Source organism: Acanthochromis polyacanthus, chromosome 9 (genome assembly GCF_021347895.1).
Source record: "Acanthochromis polyacanthus isolate Apoly-LR-REF ecotype Palm Island chromosome 9, KAUST_Apoly_ChrSc, whole genome shotgun sequence".
Classification (NCBI taxonomy): Eukaryota; Metazoa; Chordata; class Actinopteri; family Pomacentridae; genus Acanthochromis; species Acanthochromis polyacanthus.
Genome location: NC_067121.1, coordinates 28,688,019 through 28,708,426, shown reverse-complemented (window position 1 = coordinate 28,708,426; position 20,408 = coordinate 28,688,019). Strand labels below are relative to the sequence as shown.

The window sequence follows — 20,408 nt, the reverse complement described above, 5'->3', positions numbered from 1 at the left end:
ATGTCATTGTCAGTTCCTACACTTTTATTTTATTATTGGAAATCTTTTTCAATTCTTGACAAAGCCATGTATTTCCTTTTAGTTGTGTTTCATTTATTGAAAGCATTTGGACACCATTGAAAACCAAGGTTCTCATTCAATGTGTTCTCTGAAGTTCCCTCTGAGGTTTAGTTAAATAATGGTAATTCTTCTGCTTGATACTTTCTTCAACCAAAGAATTTCTAACAGTGGCAAATACTAAAGACTTTCACACAAACAGTCCAGCTTGAGTTAAGATTGCAGCTCGTTGGCAGGGAGCATTGCTTCCGCTGAAAACATTTGGAGCCTCCAAATCACATCAGCAAACAATAGACTAGACTAGAAGAATTAAAAGATGGCTGTCTAGTGGTAGATGGACAGATATGGGCTTATTTTTGAAGCGAGAAAGACAATAACATGTACAATATTCATGGAGGGACAGCAGGAAGGGAGAGTGACACTGGTTTTAGCTGCAGCTTTGGCAAACACACCACAGAGGCGATCATTAATCATTTAGACTTCCCTACCGTCACACTGTGTGTTACAGACTTAGCATACAGGAAGTGCACATAACATCGTGTATGTGTGTCTTTTCTAAAAGCACCCACAACTTTGTGAAGGGCAACAAAAAGCTGTAAGAATATACACATGCAGAAGTTACAACTAGTAGTTAGTGTTATTTACAGGTTCATACACACACGACAACATCAGGTTTATATACAAAACTGGTGACATTTGGACAAACGAGCACCGGGGTTTTGTCACTGCGCACAGTACGAGCTGTTTTTAGAAGACGCAAAAGGTGACTGACTGGGATCACTAAAGAGAGAAACAATAAAGAGGTGTAAATGATCAAGGCTAGAAATGATGGCAAATGGCGCAGAAGAAGTCAGATGTAAGAAGGGTAAAGATAGAGAATCGCAGGGGAAGGGTGAAAAGGAAAGAGAGGGAGGAGAGAGTGAAACAGACGAAGACACAACCTGACATTTGACATTTAAAACATCTTTAATCAGTCACCGGAGCTTGGTGTGAAATGACAGGCAGGAGTGGGAAGCAAAATCCAAAAAAACATCAACACAAAGTAGCTAAAATATGGCATCCGTTCATGAGTGTAAAAGCAACACATCATATGGCTCTGCAGAACAACTATCACTACCCTGATAGCAGACATTTTCCAGAGCCAAACGAAAATAAGGAAACCTGAAAAAACAGGACGGAGGAAAAACAGACGTCCAGAGGGCACAGCAGAGACACAACGCAGGCTGATGTGACCAACGAGATCCTGGCTGGCAAAGACAGATGCTCAGAAATAACAGCAGCCTCCACCTCGGGTGTGCCCAGCCCTCCCTGCTGTGACATTACCTGCCTACCACCGTATAATCATGATGAATCGCTCTGGGGCTTGCTACCGACCACAGACCGCTCACACGGCCAAACATTGAGTGGCAATGGCAAACATCACCACACCATGCCGCCTCTCTCCCTTTATCTTGCTCCTTTTTCTGTCATGATGCTCCCATTTTTTCCCCCCATTCTTTTCCTTATCTCTGCCTCTCCCTTTCCTTCCAACATCTTGCTTCTCCTCTGTCCTTGCCTTCTGCACTCTCCTCACATTGTCTCTCTTCTTGCACGGTCTGATTCTTTTCTCCCTTTTGTATTTCCTGATGCATCTCTGTCCTCCATTTCTTCTTTCAACTTCAAGGGGAGCAGCCACCAAAGAAACAAAGTAGGAGGTTCAACATGCAAAAGGACAATAGAGGTGACTTTTGCGAGCATTGGACTGACAGTTTAATAATAGTTTTACTAGTTTCACCAAGTCCACTGTGTATGTGGAGAGTGAGGCCAATCTCACACTGCAGGAGTTTTTAAAATCCTAACAGACTTTGAAATTGGGTTGCATCACACATATAAATACTTCACAGATATTCTTCCCTCTAATCTCAGACATGCACACACCACAAGATTAGAAAATAATGGCACATCACACCCTACAGAATAATATTAAGATTATTAAGCCAGAGGGAGCAGTCTGCGAGCAGAGCACCACCTTATGAGATCTCATGGGACCGCAGATGTAAACAAAATGGAGACTGTAGTGCAACTAATTGCGATAATTGTATTCTAATAAGACAAATAACTAATGCAGAAGGCTGAATTAGTCTGGAAGATAAAATGTTTGGGAAGAAGCTGTCAAAATGGGTTGTGCGAGAACTGGAGGTGTGATTTTAACAGTTTTAATATCTGTAGCTAATGTAAGCCCCGAGTTAAGCCGAAGAAACATTTCTTTTGCAATCAACAATACTTTTTTTTTAGCAAAGCTTTATATATATATATATATATATATATTTTTTTTTTTTTTTTTATTTCCCCCCCCCCCCCATTTATTGCCAAATCTAAAATCTTGTCCCCTATTGTATTTCTTGGCAACATCATCCACTGTTTCAAGCAGAAGTGTGACAGAACAGAAATAATAAACATCATGAGAGCATTTTGGGAGATTTAAGATTGCATCTGTAAACACCTCAAATTACAAGATAATCTGGGCTAAACATCGGGTCAAATCAAGACCTCAGACCAGATTTCTGACAGTCTGGAGCGGTGAAACAGGGAAAAATTGGCCCGACAGTCCTGTGGTGCGAGTCTTGCCTTTTTGAGCTCTCAAAGAAATAAATGGCAAGCAATGTCCATGCTGCCATGTAAGCCATGATAAAGTATGCCAAACCAGGCTATGGACCTCCGATAATGACATACAATTCAATATTTCAGTCTGCAGTGAATGGATGAACTATAATTCCAAGGCAGAAACAACATTTATGTTACATTTCATATTGTCTCCAGTATTTTCTTTATAGCATCTGTTTTCTACATCATCACGCAGCCTGAAAAATGCGAGTGTTGGCGCTGTTTTAGAAGGGAAAATCAATATACTTGGAATATTATACTTCCATAATGTCATAAGTTAAAAGACTTGTGGAAGACATTTTTAGAATTTAATACTAAACCAAGCCATATTACTCTCAGCAGTTTGTTTTAATCTGCTACAGGGATCAGGGAGGGGGAAAACAATGTTTATCATCACTTTTCTCCTAAAATCAATATGTGACAACGGCGATGAATTACATATTCTGCAATAACAAAGAGGGTATCATCACTGCCTTACATTTTTTCCAGACAGCACCACAGCTACAAAATCGGCCTAATTTATCAAAGACAACCCAAAGAAGTCAGAACCAAAAGTAAAGAGTTTGCTGAATTTTGTGACGGCAGCCAGCGGTCTGCTTCTAAGAGCGGGTAAAATCCTCGATGGTGAATTTCTGTCACGACTTCCCAAGCAATTACCCGTGTTCCCCCTTCACGTTGCTCCTCCAGGCTACTGTCTAAATAAAGAAATGATGCTGGAGAGGCAAACAGCACCTTGAGAGGTAAACAGTGTAGCGCTTTAATATTGTATGACGCCTCAGCTTTGTTGCTACCAATGTGAGCAATCCTTCAGTATCAGCAGTGCGAGGTGGCAGAAAGAGGGAAGAGAGGCAAAGGTCGGGAGGTTAACAAGACTAGTGAGGTGGCCACCTTCTCCCTGATTTGACTCATTCGCAAGCATCTGTCTGATCCTTTGTGGAGCTGCCATCTTGGACCGCTCCACTCACAGCTGATCCCCATTACTGAAGACGACAGCATCCTTATTACAGAGGCTGAGGAGCTGCTAAGGGAATGTGTATGTGTGTGTTTAATTCTGCATGAGGGAAGGAAGGAGGAAGGCAGTGCAACAGCCATGAGGGAGAGGGCAGCTGTGGGAGAACGCATGAAGGAAGTAGGCGAAGGAACAACACACTCGTGTCCAATAAAGGCAAACACAGCCATTACGTCCTTGCAAGCTTGCTGCACTTTCACTACCGATGGCGACTCGGAACCACTTTCCGGCTGGTCCATTTAAATAAAATGTAATGGGTGAGTGGGCACACAGCGAGAGAGGAGAGGAGGGTAGTCTTTTGATACTAATACATCCCAAACCAGTGCATAGGGAGGGGCACCACAACACACATGGGGGTTAAATTATTAAAGACCGGAGAATCGATAAGCTCCAACATTATCAGTTCTGCTCTTGGTGCTGGAGGAATTTTAAAAAATAGATTTCCTATTTGTTGTTGCTAGATAAACATTATCTTGCACATTTTATCTTATCAACTTTATGATGCATTTTCACTAGTCCCTGGCACGCTGCAGCACTATGTAGGACACTCTGCTCACAGTGGCAATGGGAAAGAACTAAATGCTAAGAAAGTGTGGTTCCACTTAACTGGAGTCAGTGCTGACTATGCTTTTTGTTGCCACGACTTCAACAAGTCTTCTGCATGTAGGACTAGAAACGCAATCAATCTGTCATGAGCAGTTTTTGACTGCTTAGTTCATAGCTCATCTCTAGCTGCCCCAGGTCTGTTCTGTATGCCGACAGCCTAGAGCCCAAACACAGAGTTAAATAAATTATTAAAAATAACATTTAGGCAGCTGATTGTTTAGCTGTGGGTGCGTTCAAAAATTCAATCTGAAATAATCAGAAATTCAGTTTCATTGTGCTCAGAGCAGGATAGCGTTAGTGATTTAGGGGCTGCAGGCAAACTCTGACTTCCTAGTTTCATTCTTTCTTTAACTGAATGTTGGTATTGGCAAAAGTATGATAAAGTCAGCCTTTTAATGCCACACGGTAAAAACGCTGTCAAACAAAAACTTCAACCTAAAAGCAAGTGGTAAAACAGGGAATAATTGTAAAAGAGAAAGCATATTAATCTGGTTCAAATTTTCTCTTTAAAAAAAATAAAAAAGAACAAAAACTACCAAAAATGATAGCATGAAAGTGCCAGACTGACAATCAGTAATGGTAGAGCTAGTAGTACTATTAAAAAGTAAAGGTTACAACTCCTACCAGTGCATCAGCAGTGTGATCAGTCCCCTCTAATTCCCTTCCACACATTTTCATTATTTCATCAGGGACAGACACTCTCTGCCTCTGTCCTGCATTTTCCTTACAAAAATACTCTTTCTTCTACCTAATGATGTTCAAAACACCAGCAATTCCAGCTTTAAAGATGAGCCGTAACCGATATTCAGGACAACTTAACAGACGTATAAATGACACATTCATCATTGCAATGTGCTCCAATTCAAACTATTGCTTAATAAATGTGCAACATATTTCACAGATATAGTCGACATTGCCAGTGGATCACATAGATGGTAAAATGAAGGCTGTAAAGTTTTTATTGCCTGTAGAGTTGAATTTACTCATCCAATAATCAGGAAGAGAAAAGCCCATTCTGACTACACTGTTCTAGTGAAAAGTCAATGATTTTGTCTCAGGAGTTTATCTATCGAGGAACAGACTGTTTCAAGCACTTCTATGTTTTCAACTATCAAAATTAATTTTTTCACAGCACTCTGACGTGCCAGTGTGGTGGCACTGTCTTTTCAACTCCGTACAATAAAGTTATTGTCTGCTTGTGAAGAAAATTGACTATAATTATAGTGGAAAAGTGCCACAGAGATATGGGGGTGAGCAATCCACAGACAAAGCCTTGGCATTTTGATAGAAATTTAACAGTTCAGTCGTGGGTTAATTGTGACAGGTAGACTGAAGAGGACATTCTTACTTTAGCTACGTCTTCTTGCCAGGCTTTTTGTTTGGAAGACAGTCATTTCTTTGATCTGACTGCCTTTGTTTCTCAAAAACAATGCTGAAAAGTTTATTTAACAGAGAGAGGGAGTTATTCTACGGTCTCACAAAAACAGAATACAAATGCATTCATATGCTGCCTCTGTCTTATCAGGCACAATCCACTGTGCTTGAGAAAGGGAAATGCATAATAGAGGCAGAATTTTTGCATTTACAGTCATTTATTTACTGATTTGTTCAACAAAATTATTTAGAAAGTGTTGCAATAAATTACACCTCACTGGGGCTGTAGTCAACCAAAGAAATCAGCTGAAATCATACCTGCTCTGCATATTATCCCTCACATAAACTAAATCGGCTTTGATGCACTAACTGCAGTCTACCCGCTGGTCTTATTAGCCTAAATGAATTACAAACAAACATAAAAAGACGGCATATGCTGCATATTAACCCATTTTAACCTTACTTTATAATGAAATGAAAACAGCAGGCTCAGAGTAGACCGGCATGCACCTACCCATATGATTTATGAAAATAAAACCACCTAACTGGTGATCCCAGGACAAGAACTATTGAGGAATACAATGGAGACACATTAGTCCATAGGTTTTACATGACATGCCATGTTGATTGTTTAGCTGTGGTTTACATTTGGATTCCTGGCCACCTGTTTAAATTAAGTGCCGCTACACCTAAAACTTCACTAACATTGAGTCAATTCATCTGGAGCTCTCAGAGAGTATACTTTTATTAAGTGTAAATGTTACATAAGTTAGATCAAGAAGGCCCCATTAGGTTGGGCAAAATCAAAGCTGTGAAAGCAATCAAAAACATACAGCTTTCTAAGTATTTTATTTGCTAATAAAGCAAAACTTCACTGTTTCTAAATTACTGATTGATTATTTTGTGTCACTGCCATTTACTAAGAGTGAAATTCATTGGCCATTTCAAAATAAAAGCACTTTACAGGAACATTACATTCATTCAATATGCATTCACAATGCATTTTATGAATAAATGTTTTCATACATGTACTCATAAAGTACCTGTTATTCTAACTTGCTAAGCTTGTCACAAATGTATCAACATTTTATACAGTCAATGTTAAAATTTCAGTTTCTCCTTCCAAAAATAAAGCATTAATCCTGGAAGGCTACTGACACAGAGCTTTTACACCAATACAAAATAACACCAGCAATGATCCAACCAAACTGTCATTGATTGGACAACCATCGACCAACCAACAAACCAGTAAACCAGCAGACAACAGTTCTAGATGTCATTACTTGACTCAACAAAATGCTAACTGAAATAAGGTGTTAAAAATAACCCAAAAGGGTTGTGGGAGCGTGTAATCATCCAACACCTCAAATTGGTAAGTCTTGGAAAGTGAGACTGACTTACGTTTGAATCATGGGAAACACACCATTACAAGAAGTGATTGTCAGCATAAGTACACTGATGCGTACCAAGTTTTAATCAAACCGGTTACCATCAACATACTGCATACCGTAACTTTACAGCACTGTGTCACTGCAAATAACACCAAGTTCCTGGTCTGTCCTTGTTGCCTTGTAGGAAGAAATATTGATTCTAAAAGTGCCATTGTTGTATCTGAAGGTAAGTGGGTGCAAGATTTTGCACATTACAGTGCACAATGGCCCAGCAGAGCTCTTGCGATATAAGAGACTTTTCATTTTGCAGCTGTGATGATGAATGTCAATCGATTAATAATAACGACCTCAGAAAACATACGTAAGCACCATCATCAGACTGTGCCGCAACAATGCTGAATACGCAGAGGGGGGGAAAAGAAAACAGAATATTTTGCTGACAGAACAGAGTGTTAATAACAAATGCTGTGGACCACAAATAAAAATAAACAGAAAATGTCATTACACCAGAGTAAGTAAAAATTAAAACTTGGTGGGAAACGTTGCTCTGCTGACACAAGAGTGGTGGGTGGTAAAATGCTGCCCATTCCTTTGGGGCAAAAGCAGAAAGGGAGGTGGAGGAAGAGAGGAAAGTAGAGAGTGTTTGAGCGGAGCTAAGTAGAGCTCAGTGCAAAACCAACAGCGGGATGAACTCCGTTTTTGGGTTTTGGTTGAAAGGTCAGATGAGCTTGTAGGAAGAGTGCACGGAGGAGGAGGAGCAGATGACTCAGAGACAACAGGCCATAGATCAAAAACACTACAAATAGAAAAGGCAAAGGCAATGCTGAGGGGTGTGTTACAAATGGGGAACTGAGGTTTTGTTGTGACACATCCAGATTTATGGATCAGGGAAACATGCAGCGGATGAATCACAATCACGCTGCATATTTTATTGGAATACAGTGCAATTCATACCTAATGCAGACACCTAAACAAGAATGAGGTCATTAAGTCCCTGGAGAACATTTCCTGTTACAGTAACTTGTGACTCGGAAAAGCCAATATTTATACAGGTGCTAAACCAGGACAGTTTTTGATCTGTTTACTGCTAGGAAGGTAAAATATCATGATTCCAGGAGTCTATGTTTTTAATATATGGAAGGGACACCTGTTAAAAAACACAGCAGATAATGACCACGAGTGAGGGGAGCAAAACAAAGAACATGGCAAAAAAAGAAGAAGAAAGAATATTTTGCCCTTAAAACCACACTATTAAACTGTTGTCTCTGAGTATCACAAGCAACTGCAGGGGCAAGTTTAAGCCAAAAGTGTTTTTTTTCCCAGCAAAGCTCTCAAATATTCTCCTGGCACTGGAGAGTTTCTAGTGACCAGCTTCCAAACCCTGGTCAGCCATTAAGTGAAGCAAGTACAGTAAAGACAGCAAGGACAGATATATTTATTCAGAATGAAGCTGTAAAACTTTATGTGTTCACTCACATTGGTAGCTTCTCATTATTATGGTTGGCAGCACATTGTGTGTGTGTGTGTGTGTGTGTGTGTGTGTGTGTGTGTGTGTGTGTGTGTGTGTGTGTGTGTGTGTAGTGTCCACATATACTTGCCAAGTGATTATAAAACATAAACATTGTGCTAGAAAATGGGCATTAAAATGTCGCAGCAACATAAACAAGGCAGAAGATACCAGCTTTGCCCTGTGAATAATACAAATGATGATACTAAAGAGCTGAACCTGCAGTTTACCTGAATTCACCTCCTCTGAATCAGAAATAACAATGAATACTGCCAGATGACACATTTCTGCAGGTGCACTCAGTACATAATATTATCTAGTTTATCTATTCAGTGGCAGCTGATAATAACAGTTAATTTATTAGCACAGAGTGGGCACAATATTTGTCCAAAAGTTGATGGAGCACGGTGTTTTGTTGACCATAAAACTTCAGAGTTGCTAATTATGCTTATTCCAATGTGCACATTGGTGGCTTTTCAATTATGTTGAGCTTTCCTATTGAATTTATTGTTCATAAGGCAAGTCACCTGAATTAAAAAGGCAATTCAGTTAGATTACAGGCTAGGAAGATGAGTTTCTTGTAAAATATAGCTTGATTTTAATGAGTTTCTTTTCACACTCAGTGACCACTAAAGTACCCTGTAAAATCTAACGTTGCAATGCATGCAGATCTACTTTCACAAAGGTAATTATATTGTTCTGTTCCACACCGACAACAGAAGCGTTTGTTTATATTTACTATTTAGGTTTTAGCTTGCATTGGTGTTGAACTGAAATACATTACATTTAGAAGCATTTCTATTGTTTTTCTAATCTCATTTTCAAACATGAGTTTACCACAAAAACACGGCTGCTTTCAACCTTGGTGGTAAACATGCAATTGAATTAGCATTCCTCTGGCAGTGTCAACAAAAACTGAACTTTGTGGGGCTGTCATACATTTGACCAGTTTAACCAGAAGTTACAGGGATTTAAACTGTAGCTGCCTGCTAAACCATCCTTCTAAGTCATGCTTCAGCTGAACCTGTGTGTTGGAGAACCTCATCAATGAGCACACTGGGTATACATCATCAGATGCACTGTAGTAATGAAATGATCAAGGTCATCAATTTATCCGTGTTGTTGCACTTTTATTTGGGTTACTGTAAACTGCATCGTATTCTGCAGTGTTTCCACTTGTACAACTGATCAGCACTACTGATTACTACACCTCGAGTGATGTTTTGCACACATTTTTAGAGAGTGATCTGATGACTAGAAGTGAATTTCCAACAACGAATCACATGAAGTGAGAAACCTACTCCTCCATCTGAAGACCTTGACAAAACATGCATTTATGATACTTAACTCATATCAATTTGAACCATCCATAGTATGATTAATCATGTGTCAGATTTGTAGAATTATAAATAAAACAGTAAGCTGAAATAAAGCTAGAATGGAACAGCAAAAAAAGCAATGCTAGCAATTATACTTAGGTAATAAGTAATATCAGACATGATAATGGAATATTGCAAATGAAGATGAAATACTGCATTGGCGAAATGACATGAAAATTAATATTGCACATTACATTGACATTATGAACTGAATGGCTGGTAAACCACGTCAGTAGCTGGTTTAAGTTCAACCCCAGAAACGATGACCTCTGCAGGACATAAAGTGAATTTTACAAGCACGACAAAGAGACTATTCAGCCAAAACCTCAGATGACACTGGCCAAGAGAACACAGGTTTAAACCCATCCATAAACCATAAATCACAATTAAGCTCATCACAGAGCAACAGAACATCAATAACGATAATAACAATAACAGCTTATTCAATTAGCTTTGATTTATATTGCACTACAATCAATGCACTACATAAAAAACAAACCAATTATATTCACAGATCAAAAGAGCCATAATAATAATAATAGCAACAATCGTCTATTCATAAAGAACATATGCTTCACTATTGATTGATCAAAATAATAATAATGAAAATAATACCATTGCTGTGCTATTCATCGATCTATGCATGACCACAGATTCAGTCTAAGATTTTAGGGATAAGCTGCTGACCTCCAGTAATGCTAGAAGCACTCCAACAGAGAATCATCATCATTAAACAGCAACAATCTCCACACATTTCAGAAGATCTACTGCCCCTTCCTCATTACAATCTAGGAATATTTTTCTTTTTATGACTTAGAAACTTCTTGCTACTTCACTGTGGATTTATTCAGTACATCAGGCACACATTTTAGTGCCTTTTAAGGCTTTAATCAATGAAATGTATTCCTTTGCTATTTCATCAAAGAGGCCATCATTTTTCATGAGAAAATAAAATCAGGATATTGGGAAAACAGTTGTGCACAATGTCTATCTAGGGTGTTTGACAAGAAGCTATATACAGTATTCTCAGACAACTAATCAACTTTTAATTTGCCTGGAACAGAAATATTCGTTATTTTCATGCCACATAACATGATATTAGACATGTAATCTAAGCATGAAGCTAAGCAGTGGCTGAGGTAGGGCTCTTGGTATATAATAGGTTGGATTTTGCACAAACAATCCATTATACACACAATGGCACGCACACGCAGTATAGAAAAGTGATGCATGCACACACAGATTTGGTCACACCTCGAAACACAGTTCAGAATTGTATCATCTCAATGATTGCCAGCCATGACACCGTGACTGTTTGTGAAACTGTGTGTTTGCACATGTGATCGCGACGTGATCCCATCGCAAGCTGGCCTCCAGTTTGTAGATGCAACACAGGAAGAGACCGAGAAAGGAAAGCGAGGGGGCAAAACGCCGACAAGGAAGAGGACAAAAGAGGAAACGTGAAGGCAGTGACAGAGGTGAAGACGTACTCTCTGTAGTGAGGTGAGGTTCAAGACAGGCAGCTTTACAAAGGAAGGAGAAAATGGAATTTGAAAGTGATCTGAGTGGTGAAACAGGGAAATCTGCACGCACACACACACACACACACACACATCACATCACATCTGCTGACGCCAGAAGGAAGGAAGAATACGAGGCACTGACACAGACAGACGGGCGGGGTTGGTAGGGAGATAGTCAGACAGAAAAAAAAAACAACAGAGATAACTCTTCTGATGACTCGTGGAAATTAAAACCTTTCTTCTTAGAGACATGCTTTCATTTTCCCTCCCTGCTGCGATTCCTTTCTTCCTGAGCTGCAATTGTAGCTCCAGGTAGACCAGGTGTGTGAGTCTGTATATGTATGCGGATGTGACTGAAAGTGTGAGAAAATCCACACAAAAACTCCTTCTTTCTCCTGTGCTTTTTAGACACACGTACATATGTATAAACACAGTAATCTTTGTTTTTAAATGATTGTTTTTCAGTCACACACTGAGTTGCCTTGCAGACAAACAATTAAAAGAATTTCCTTTAGCATGTCTTGCCGTAGCACCTGCGATGTTGCACTGTGTTGTTTCACTTTGAGCCTACCTCACCAATATTCCACAGTCCTATCTCACGATGGAAAAAAAATGCATGGCTCTTTCATGGTCTGTATGAGAGGGAATCAGAAGCAATAAAAAAAATCAAATATAAAGCCATTTCAAAGCGTATAGTGAGGCTTTGGACTGACTATACAAGAGACCCACACAAGACAACTTGAAAGGGAGATGAAGGAGATGACTCAATCGAGTTCGGAGTAACATGAAAAGAGCTTTGTGTGTGTGAGTGGGTGTGCATGTGTGCGTTTCCGTGTGTGTCTTTTTTGTGTAATGTATTTGGTTGGAAGTGAACAAACACTATGATGTTAACACATTTTATTAGGTGTACAAATACACTGCAGGCTAATAAGTTTGTATTGGAATTATAATTAAAACAGTGCGCAGCGGTGCATGTCTTCATAACTTCAGCCTTTATCATGAGTCACAACAGACCACGGTCTATTGTTTAATAAAGAACTGCTGCGCCTGTGTACATAGAGACCATAGATAACACTTCACTGACACCAGCTCACGGGACAGAGCACAGGCACATCGTCTCTGTTTAGACTATAAGTTGCTGGTCAATATGGTGCTCTTCAGACTGAATTCTGACTGAGGAGAGAGATTTTCAGAAGTGGTAGTTTAGTATGATTAGGTTTAGGGTGATAAAACATCTCATTTCAGCAAAATATTCTGTTGTTTTTCTCAAAACAAAACAACAGAACTTCAGTATGACTTGACCTCATCCCTGTTTGCCCTGGATTCTGCCCTTGGCCTGTGGCAATTTTCCAAATGTTTTAATGCACTGTCAATGAGAGCATACAAGCCTTTTTCTAACAACAAAATCACTAGACCTTGAGCTAGAGAGAAGATTATGAAACTAATAAAATAATAAATTGACTGAGTATTGAAATCATATACTTAGTCATGAAGAAAAGCAATGGAGGCCATGGATTTATCATTTCAAAAATGAAGCAATTAGTTGTTGTTTAAAATACCAATAAGTACTTTGTTTTTTTAATATAAACAGTCACTGCTGGAATCATCTGAAATGATAAAAGTAGCATGTTCAGTCTTGCTACCATGAACTGTTGTACAGAAAAGCAACGCGCAGACATGACTGCAAACACAAACAGATCGAAGTTAACGGCTTGTGTCACAGGATTTATGACTACTTCTTGCAATTTATATTCTGGTCCGCTACACTAATGCCCAAAAGATTTATGATCATCTGACTTGTGGTTCGCACACCACTATTTTTGAAGATGCAACTAGGATTTGTGAGACATGAAACTCACATGTGGATGTATATAGATGCCTGCATTAATCAACCACTGACAATTAACATATTTACAGTACACTTCATTAATCATTGACTTGGTCTACAAGTCATCAGAACTCACTCAGTTTTATTATTATGTTTTCGAGGTGTGTAATCAAAATATCCAATTATACATCATTCACAAGGAAGTTGCAAATATGTCTTTGACAAAAAAAAAGTGCTGGCCAAGCAGTTTAAAACACTACTAGAAATGCGATGCTGAAGAACGGCCTGTTTGAAGACGCTCCACTTCTGAAATGCTTCCAGCAGATATTTTAATCCCAACAGAGGTATGATGGAGCTGCGGTGCAACCGGATTGCGACAGAGCATCCAATTGACAAACTTGGCTCCTTGCACCAAATAAAGAACTGCCTCCCACTGGTACCCCGATTTATTGTGGGGTATTAAGTGGGCCTCACTAACCCATGTAGCCAGTCATTTGATGTTGTTGAATCATATTTCAGCCAATTTATCCTAATGTCTTCTATATTAGCATACCTAAAGCATACAGAGTGGAAAATGAACAAAATAAAGCACAATAATCTTAAGATAATAAGGTGACAGAAAATCCACAAGGCTTTGTTGCTTCTCGACTCTTTCCTCTCACATTACTGTTTTCCCTCTCTCATACTCTGCCCCGTCTACGACATCACCTCAGTTATTTAGTGCATGTAAATAAAGTGTTTACTGAGATAGCGTTAAAAGTACAAGAGTGTCATAGTGTGTGAATGTGCGTGTCATTGCATTAGTGAGATAACAGAAGAAGAGAGCATGCGGCTGTCTCTCAGAAGTCAGTACTGCATGCAGTGTTTATCCACCACATATTGAGCAGTGTTGACCAGAAAGCCCCACTGGGCCCGTTGGACCAGCTGGTGCAATTCTGGCACACACACAACCCTAAACACCAACATCTCTCTCCTTCACACGCAGGCAAACACACAGAAAACACACTTCATTCTCCCAGCAGCACACATACATCATCCTATGGCAGCCCCTCCATTTCACTCCTCTCCTCCACCTTACGCCTCATCAGACATATTATAATTAGGTGTGCTGAGTAATTAACATCCAAATTAGGATATTCATTTGCATATCTGCCCTCATTTGCATATACCTCTAGCAGCACCAAACCTAACATTCCGCCACATAATGATAAATGCCAGTACAAAGCGCACAGGTCATTATTTTTAATGCAGTATCTTAACATCACAACATCATTTTACAAGCAGCAAACCTACAGTGTGCTCTCTGTTAGAAAACACAAGCAAGAGTGAAGTGTTGCGGTGGACAAGACAGGGAAAAGGTAAAAGGCAGGAAATATCCATTGGCTATGGGAGAGGGATTGAACATATCTGAGACTGAGGAGGGGGCTCAGTCATAGTGGAACCCAGAATAGAGTGAGAATGAGACACTCTCCAGATGAGAAAAGGCAAAATAAGACAGAAAGAAGACTGCCTCTCCATTTGTACATCTCACTTAAGCCCATAAACCTTTGGAATTGAATCCAAGGCTGTGAAGGGAGGGAGAGAGCAGCAGCAGCTCTGGAAATCAGAACGAAGACTGTTCAAGCATAGAAAAAGAGAAGGAGAATGACGAAATACTTTTCTCTCTCTCTGACATTTGCCCTCTGAATGGCATCAGCTCAACGGAGCAGAACGGCGAAGAGTGATGCAGAGTCAAAGAAAGGAAAGAAAAAGCGAGACAGGCAGCAAAACACAAGTGAAAAACGGAGGGAAGAAAAAGAACCGAAAAGTCAAGAATGACAGTAAAGAGTAAAAGAGCGACAGGATGGTCAGAGCACTTCCCGCCAGACATTGTTTCACCAGTCATTGCACAGAAGAGGAAAACCTGAGTTATGATTCTGCGTTCCACATCGCTTTCACGATTTATGTTCCGGCAAGGATAATGCAGCTGGATGGCTCTGTTGAAAAGACACCCATAAATCTGATCTCGTTTTCCATTTTTTTCCTTGCCTTTCTTTCTCTCTTCCAGCACTCCTTAGATTTTCTCCGTCTGTGTTCTTTGCCACTCGTCTGCTCTGGTCTATTTCCCGACTTATTATGCAAAGGTATTCAGCGGCCTTTGTCTCATGTATATATTGTATTCTGCTGAGTTTGTAAAGCTTGTAAAGGCAAAATTTGCACTCACAAAAAAAGAAAAGCACTCTTTGTCTGCCTTATACAACAAGCTAACATCCAACCAGCACTCAGAGGCCTTGATCTATTCTTCTTAAGATGTTAAAAGGTAATGCCTTTACGTAACAATAACAAGTCTAATAAAATGTTAGGAATTAGACATTTTAATGAGTCAAAGGCAATTCAGCCGTTTCATTGAATGTAGTCAATGTTTGGCCTTCAGACCAGATAATGTAGCTGTGCAATGCATTAGGCTTGGGCAGTATAGGGCTGCCATACCGCTTTTTTTGTATTAAACTGACACAGAAACACTCTATTACCATTGATGCACAACACTTTCCACCATAAGTCAGCTATGATAAACAACTGGAGCAGGCAGGCAGCCGAGACGAGACAGATGGCAAGCCCTGGTGGTGACATGGGACCCTTAAAAAAGAAAAATCGGAATATTTTGTGATCAGACCTATATATATATATATATATATATACACACATACAAAAATCCATTTCTCTTTGCTTGTATATTTATTTAGCCTTTTTCTGTATATACCTATTCTTATATCTTGCACCACTAAACCAAGCCTACAAAACCGCCTTCAAACAGACCTCGCTGTGTTAGCATTGGAGAAGGGTTTGACTGTGTGTTTTTGTTTTCCAGCTGATGCTAAAATAAGTGGAGATTGTTAATTTGTCTCTTACACACAGAACAGATACATAATAATAACAACAACAACAAGATATATAACTAGAAGTTTTACCAAACTTGGACCGCCCGGTGACAAAGATGACCCCTGTGACCTTGAAAATGAGATCACGGTCACCAAATGCAAACTTGACCTGTGTCTTATTATGGTAGACCTGTGTACCAAATATGGTGAGGCTACATCAATATTTTATGGAGTTATTGCGCGGAAACCAAAGTGTTACAGACAAACACGCAAGCAAGCAAGACCATGCAGGTGAAAACAATACCTTCCGGCAAACGCAGTTTTGCCGGGCGGTAATAATCCCACTCCGACCAGTCCTATGAGAAACCAGTGCTTACGAAAGGTTCCGAGGTATGTATTGAATATGCACAAGCAGGCATTGGGGGAATACACTATCTCGGCTGCAGTCTGAATGAAAGTGGTATGATGCGAATTTGCAACAATAGGCGTTAAGGGGCTAAAATAGTGTAAGCGTAGTGTTTTGGTGGAACCTTTGCAGGAGAGGCCTGTGCTGGCATTAACATGGATAATGAATTAAAAGAACCGAGCAGGCCGTCTTGCTGCTCGATCTAAATCTCCAAAATGGGCAGTTTTCAGTATGTTGCTAGCTAGGATGTTGTTGTTGTTGTTTCCCGCAGCAAAGGGGATTTTGAAAATGGTAATAGGAAGTGAACGCCACATGAAATGCACAACAGAGATAACTGGTATGTAGCAACAATTCTCATCCTGTGAGAAAGAAGGACTTTAGCAGACTAGACAAATGATTTCTAATGTATTTGCTTTACTCTTTCATCTTATTTCTAAAGAGAGTAGCACAGGGTCAAGCAATCAGCCAGCAGGTCACAAACTTAGACTAGACAACAAAGAACATGATATATTCTTTCAGAGCTTCTCTTCCATTACTTTTTTAATTGACTATTATTTCATGCATTTAGCATTGAATAATTGTGAGCACTATTTTGAAACACAGCACTATAAACTTTAGACATTTCAGGTATCTTTGGAATAGGAAAACTGAAAACAAAAAATAAAAAGGAGCTTATTTCAAAAGAGAGCTTAGTCAAAAGCAATACTCAGAAGTTGAAAATGCAATCTGTCTGTGCAGTGCTGCAACATTATATTGCAGCAAGCAAAGAGCGTTTATTAAATGACTGGTATTAGACGGCGCTGTAAGAGACTACTAGGAAGATATTTAAGGATGAAAAACAGACATTGCCCAAGCCTAAACTGCATAGTGATGATGGTGTGTGTGTGTGTGTGTGTGTGTGTGTGTGTGTCTGTGTGTGTCTGTGTGTGTCTGTGTGTGTCTGTGTGTGTCTGTGTGTGTCTGTGTGTGTCTGTGTGTGTGGCCATCAAAGCTGAGCTCAAAATCACATTCACCTTTGAAAACTAAATGAGTCATTGACGCCTTTACAGAAAACAGCCACTCATTTAAACTTAATCTCAACCTAGTTAGCCGTCTCTCTGGCTCCCGGCCATGTGGAGGTCTTTTATAAACAGGAAAAATAGTGATAATGTTTGGTTGAGTGCAGACAGCCAGTCAGCCCAGCGCTCTCACTCCAGAGACCCAATTAATACCACTGTAAACTGCCGCTACCCTTCATCGGCAACACCAGTCAGAGCTCTGTGTGTGTGCGTGTGTGCGTGTGTGTGTGTGTGTGTGTGTGTGTGTGTGTGTGTGTGTGTGTGTGACAGAGAAACAGAAAGGAAGATGTGCAAGTATCACAGGGTGAAGATGAGATTGAATACAGCTCCCCGACCGCGGCTGCCCTCCATGAGCACTAATCGATTCTCATAGACAGAAATCAATTTTAGCATCACTGGCCAACCAGCCAATCATGACCGACAACATACTGTACAGCTATATATACATCTTTTACTCTCTGTATTAATCATTTGAAAGGCAATTTAGCCACATAAGAGTTTCCCAATATGTGCATTGCAATACTGGGTGGGCTATGTCAATAATTACAGATGCAATAATAAGTGGGTTAACCAATTTGTTGACATTGTTCAAGATAAATTTAGAAAGATTCCTTAGTTTAAGTTAGCAATCTGTACAGATTGGCTACTTTTTATTGTCCTTCCCAGATTAACACATTAAAACAAATTAAATAGATTTAGGTCTCAAACTCTTAATAGGACAAAACAAGATATTTGAAGTGGCACTGTTTTAGAAAATCAAATATTTTATTATATTTTTTATTGTTGTTTATTCAATTTTCGATCAAACTAACATGTAAATGATCTTAATTTGCATTCTTCACGTGGATATTCTCTTTTAAATACGGGCTTTTCCCCAAAATATTGCCATCAACACACTCCAGAGCAGCTAACGTTGGCTACAATGACGCTAACTTCCATCAAACTGAACACCTGTCTCGTTAATTATCACTACACTTCTTCAACTAGCCTAATTAGACGACGATTCTAGAGGGGGGGGAACAACATAAAGCTGCTAAGTATTGAGCAGAATTCAGCAGGAAACAACGATAAACACGTGCAAGTTGTTGGAAGAACGGTTGACACTCTCCAAAGCCAACTTGTGTAACCCAAACGCGAGGAAAAAACACGCAAACATTTCGAAGTCCAGTTGGAAATTTTCCCCTCATTTTATTCTCCAATGCTCTTACCTTTTCCTCCGAGAGCGCAGGAGTGGCTCCAGGTAAGCCAGAGCAGCAGAAACGGGATCCCGACTGAGTGCATGTTGGGCCGACAGTGAGCTGGTGTCTCCCCGTCCTCCTCTTCTACTCTCCTGGATCTCCTCCCCAGCGCGAGGATGTTCTCAGCTGCCAGACAGCGCGAGGCAGAGTGCTCAGGTGGAGAGACACCGAGAGAGAGAGAGAGAGAGACTGACGGTCATTCAGAGGCATTGAGACAAGACTTCCTCCTAATGTGGCTTCAAAATAAAACACAGCCAGCTGTTAACGCTGGATTATGTCGAATAAAGGCATAACAGCAAGGCTTCATTCACACTGAGTGGGGATAAATGTATTTTTGTACGAAATTATTGCGTCCTGTTGATTATAAGGGATTCAAAACCAAAATCAGTACGAGATTGACAAATTACACCCTTTTATGCTGAAAAAGAAATCGGACTTTCCAGGAACAACCTGGTTTTACTTGGCAAACTTGACTGAGGTGTTACTAAGAGAGAGAAGCAAGTTAAAGAGAGGAGGGGATGCCGGAAGGAGTTTACTGTATGTGAGTTTGGTGTTAATAGCCCGGTCACACCGCCCGAACTTTGCTGGAGCGTTCCTTGAACGGTGAAAAAAATTTGTCACCGCTCGTAACCGTTCACCACCGTTTAACAGAAGTTGGCCCCCGTTAAAGCAACGCCGTATACGCTCGGCCACCGCTGATGTTTCTGGAGGGGCCCTCCTACCGCTCCAAAAGTTTTGAGCTGCACAAAATATTGCGAGCGGTGAGGAGGGGGCAATTTTCCGCCCCGGCAAAGTTCACCCACGCTCCACCAACGCCCAGTCAAAGTTTGGCACCGCTAGACGCAAGTTCGTGGACGCTTCTGTCCGCCAGGCCAACGCAGAAATCTTGAACGCTGGACCACCGCTGCTTCGCCAGCGTTAAGGCGGCGATTAAACGTTGCACAAACTTCGGGAGAGACAGCAGGTCCGATTTGTGGCACTGGCAGCCAGCAGTGACACTTTTTGTGGCACCGCCGCGGTGCCACGGTTAATGCCACTGTGCAGTGACACTTTTTGTGGCACCGCCGCGGTGCCACGGTTAATGCCACTGTGCAGTGACACTTTTTGTGGCACCGCCGCGGTGCCACGGTTAATGCCACTGTGCAGTGACACTTTTTGTGGCACCGCCGCGGTGCCACGGTTAATGCCACTGTGCAGTGGCACTTTTTGTGGCACCGCCGCGGTGCCACGGTTAATGCCACTGTGCAGTGACACTTTTTGTGGCACCGCCGCGGTGCCACGGTTAATGCCACTGTGCAGTGACACTTTTTGTGGCACCGCCGCGGTGCCACGGTTAATGCCACTGTGCAGTGGCACTTTTTGTGGCACCGCCGCGGTGCCACGGTTAATGCCAGTGTTTGGGCGAGATGCCACTGCCGCAGCGGCATTTCCAGTGGCCTCTGGAGATGCTAGCAGAGATGCCACGGTTAATGCCACTGTTTAGGGAACATGCCATGGTTAATGTCAGTACTTTTACCGCTGTTTGGGCGAG

The 20,408-nt window shown here is 40.7% G+C and overlaps 1 protein-coding gene across 1 annotated transcript in view; it reads right to left on the bottom strand.

The window, feature by feature from the left end:
• clstn2a (calsyntenin 2a) overlaps window positions 1-19,045 on the bottom strand; it is a 170,405-nt gene extending 151,360 nt beyond the window's left edge. The window contains exon 1 of the mRNA XM_051953245.1: window positions 18,848-19,045. Coding sequence (XP_051809205.1) covers window positions 18,848-18,920 — 73 coding nt within the window. The 5' untranslated portion in view covers window positions 18,921-19,045. The remainder of the gene's footprint in view (window positions 1-18,847) is intronic.
• Between the last annotated feature and the right edge of the window lie 1,363 nt (window positions 19,046-20,408).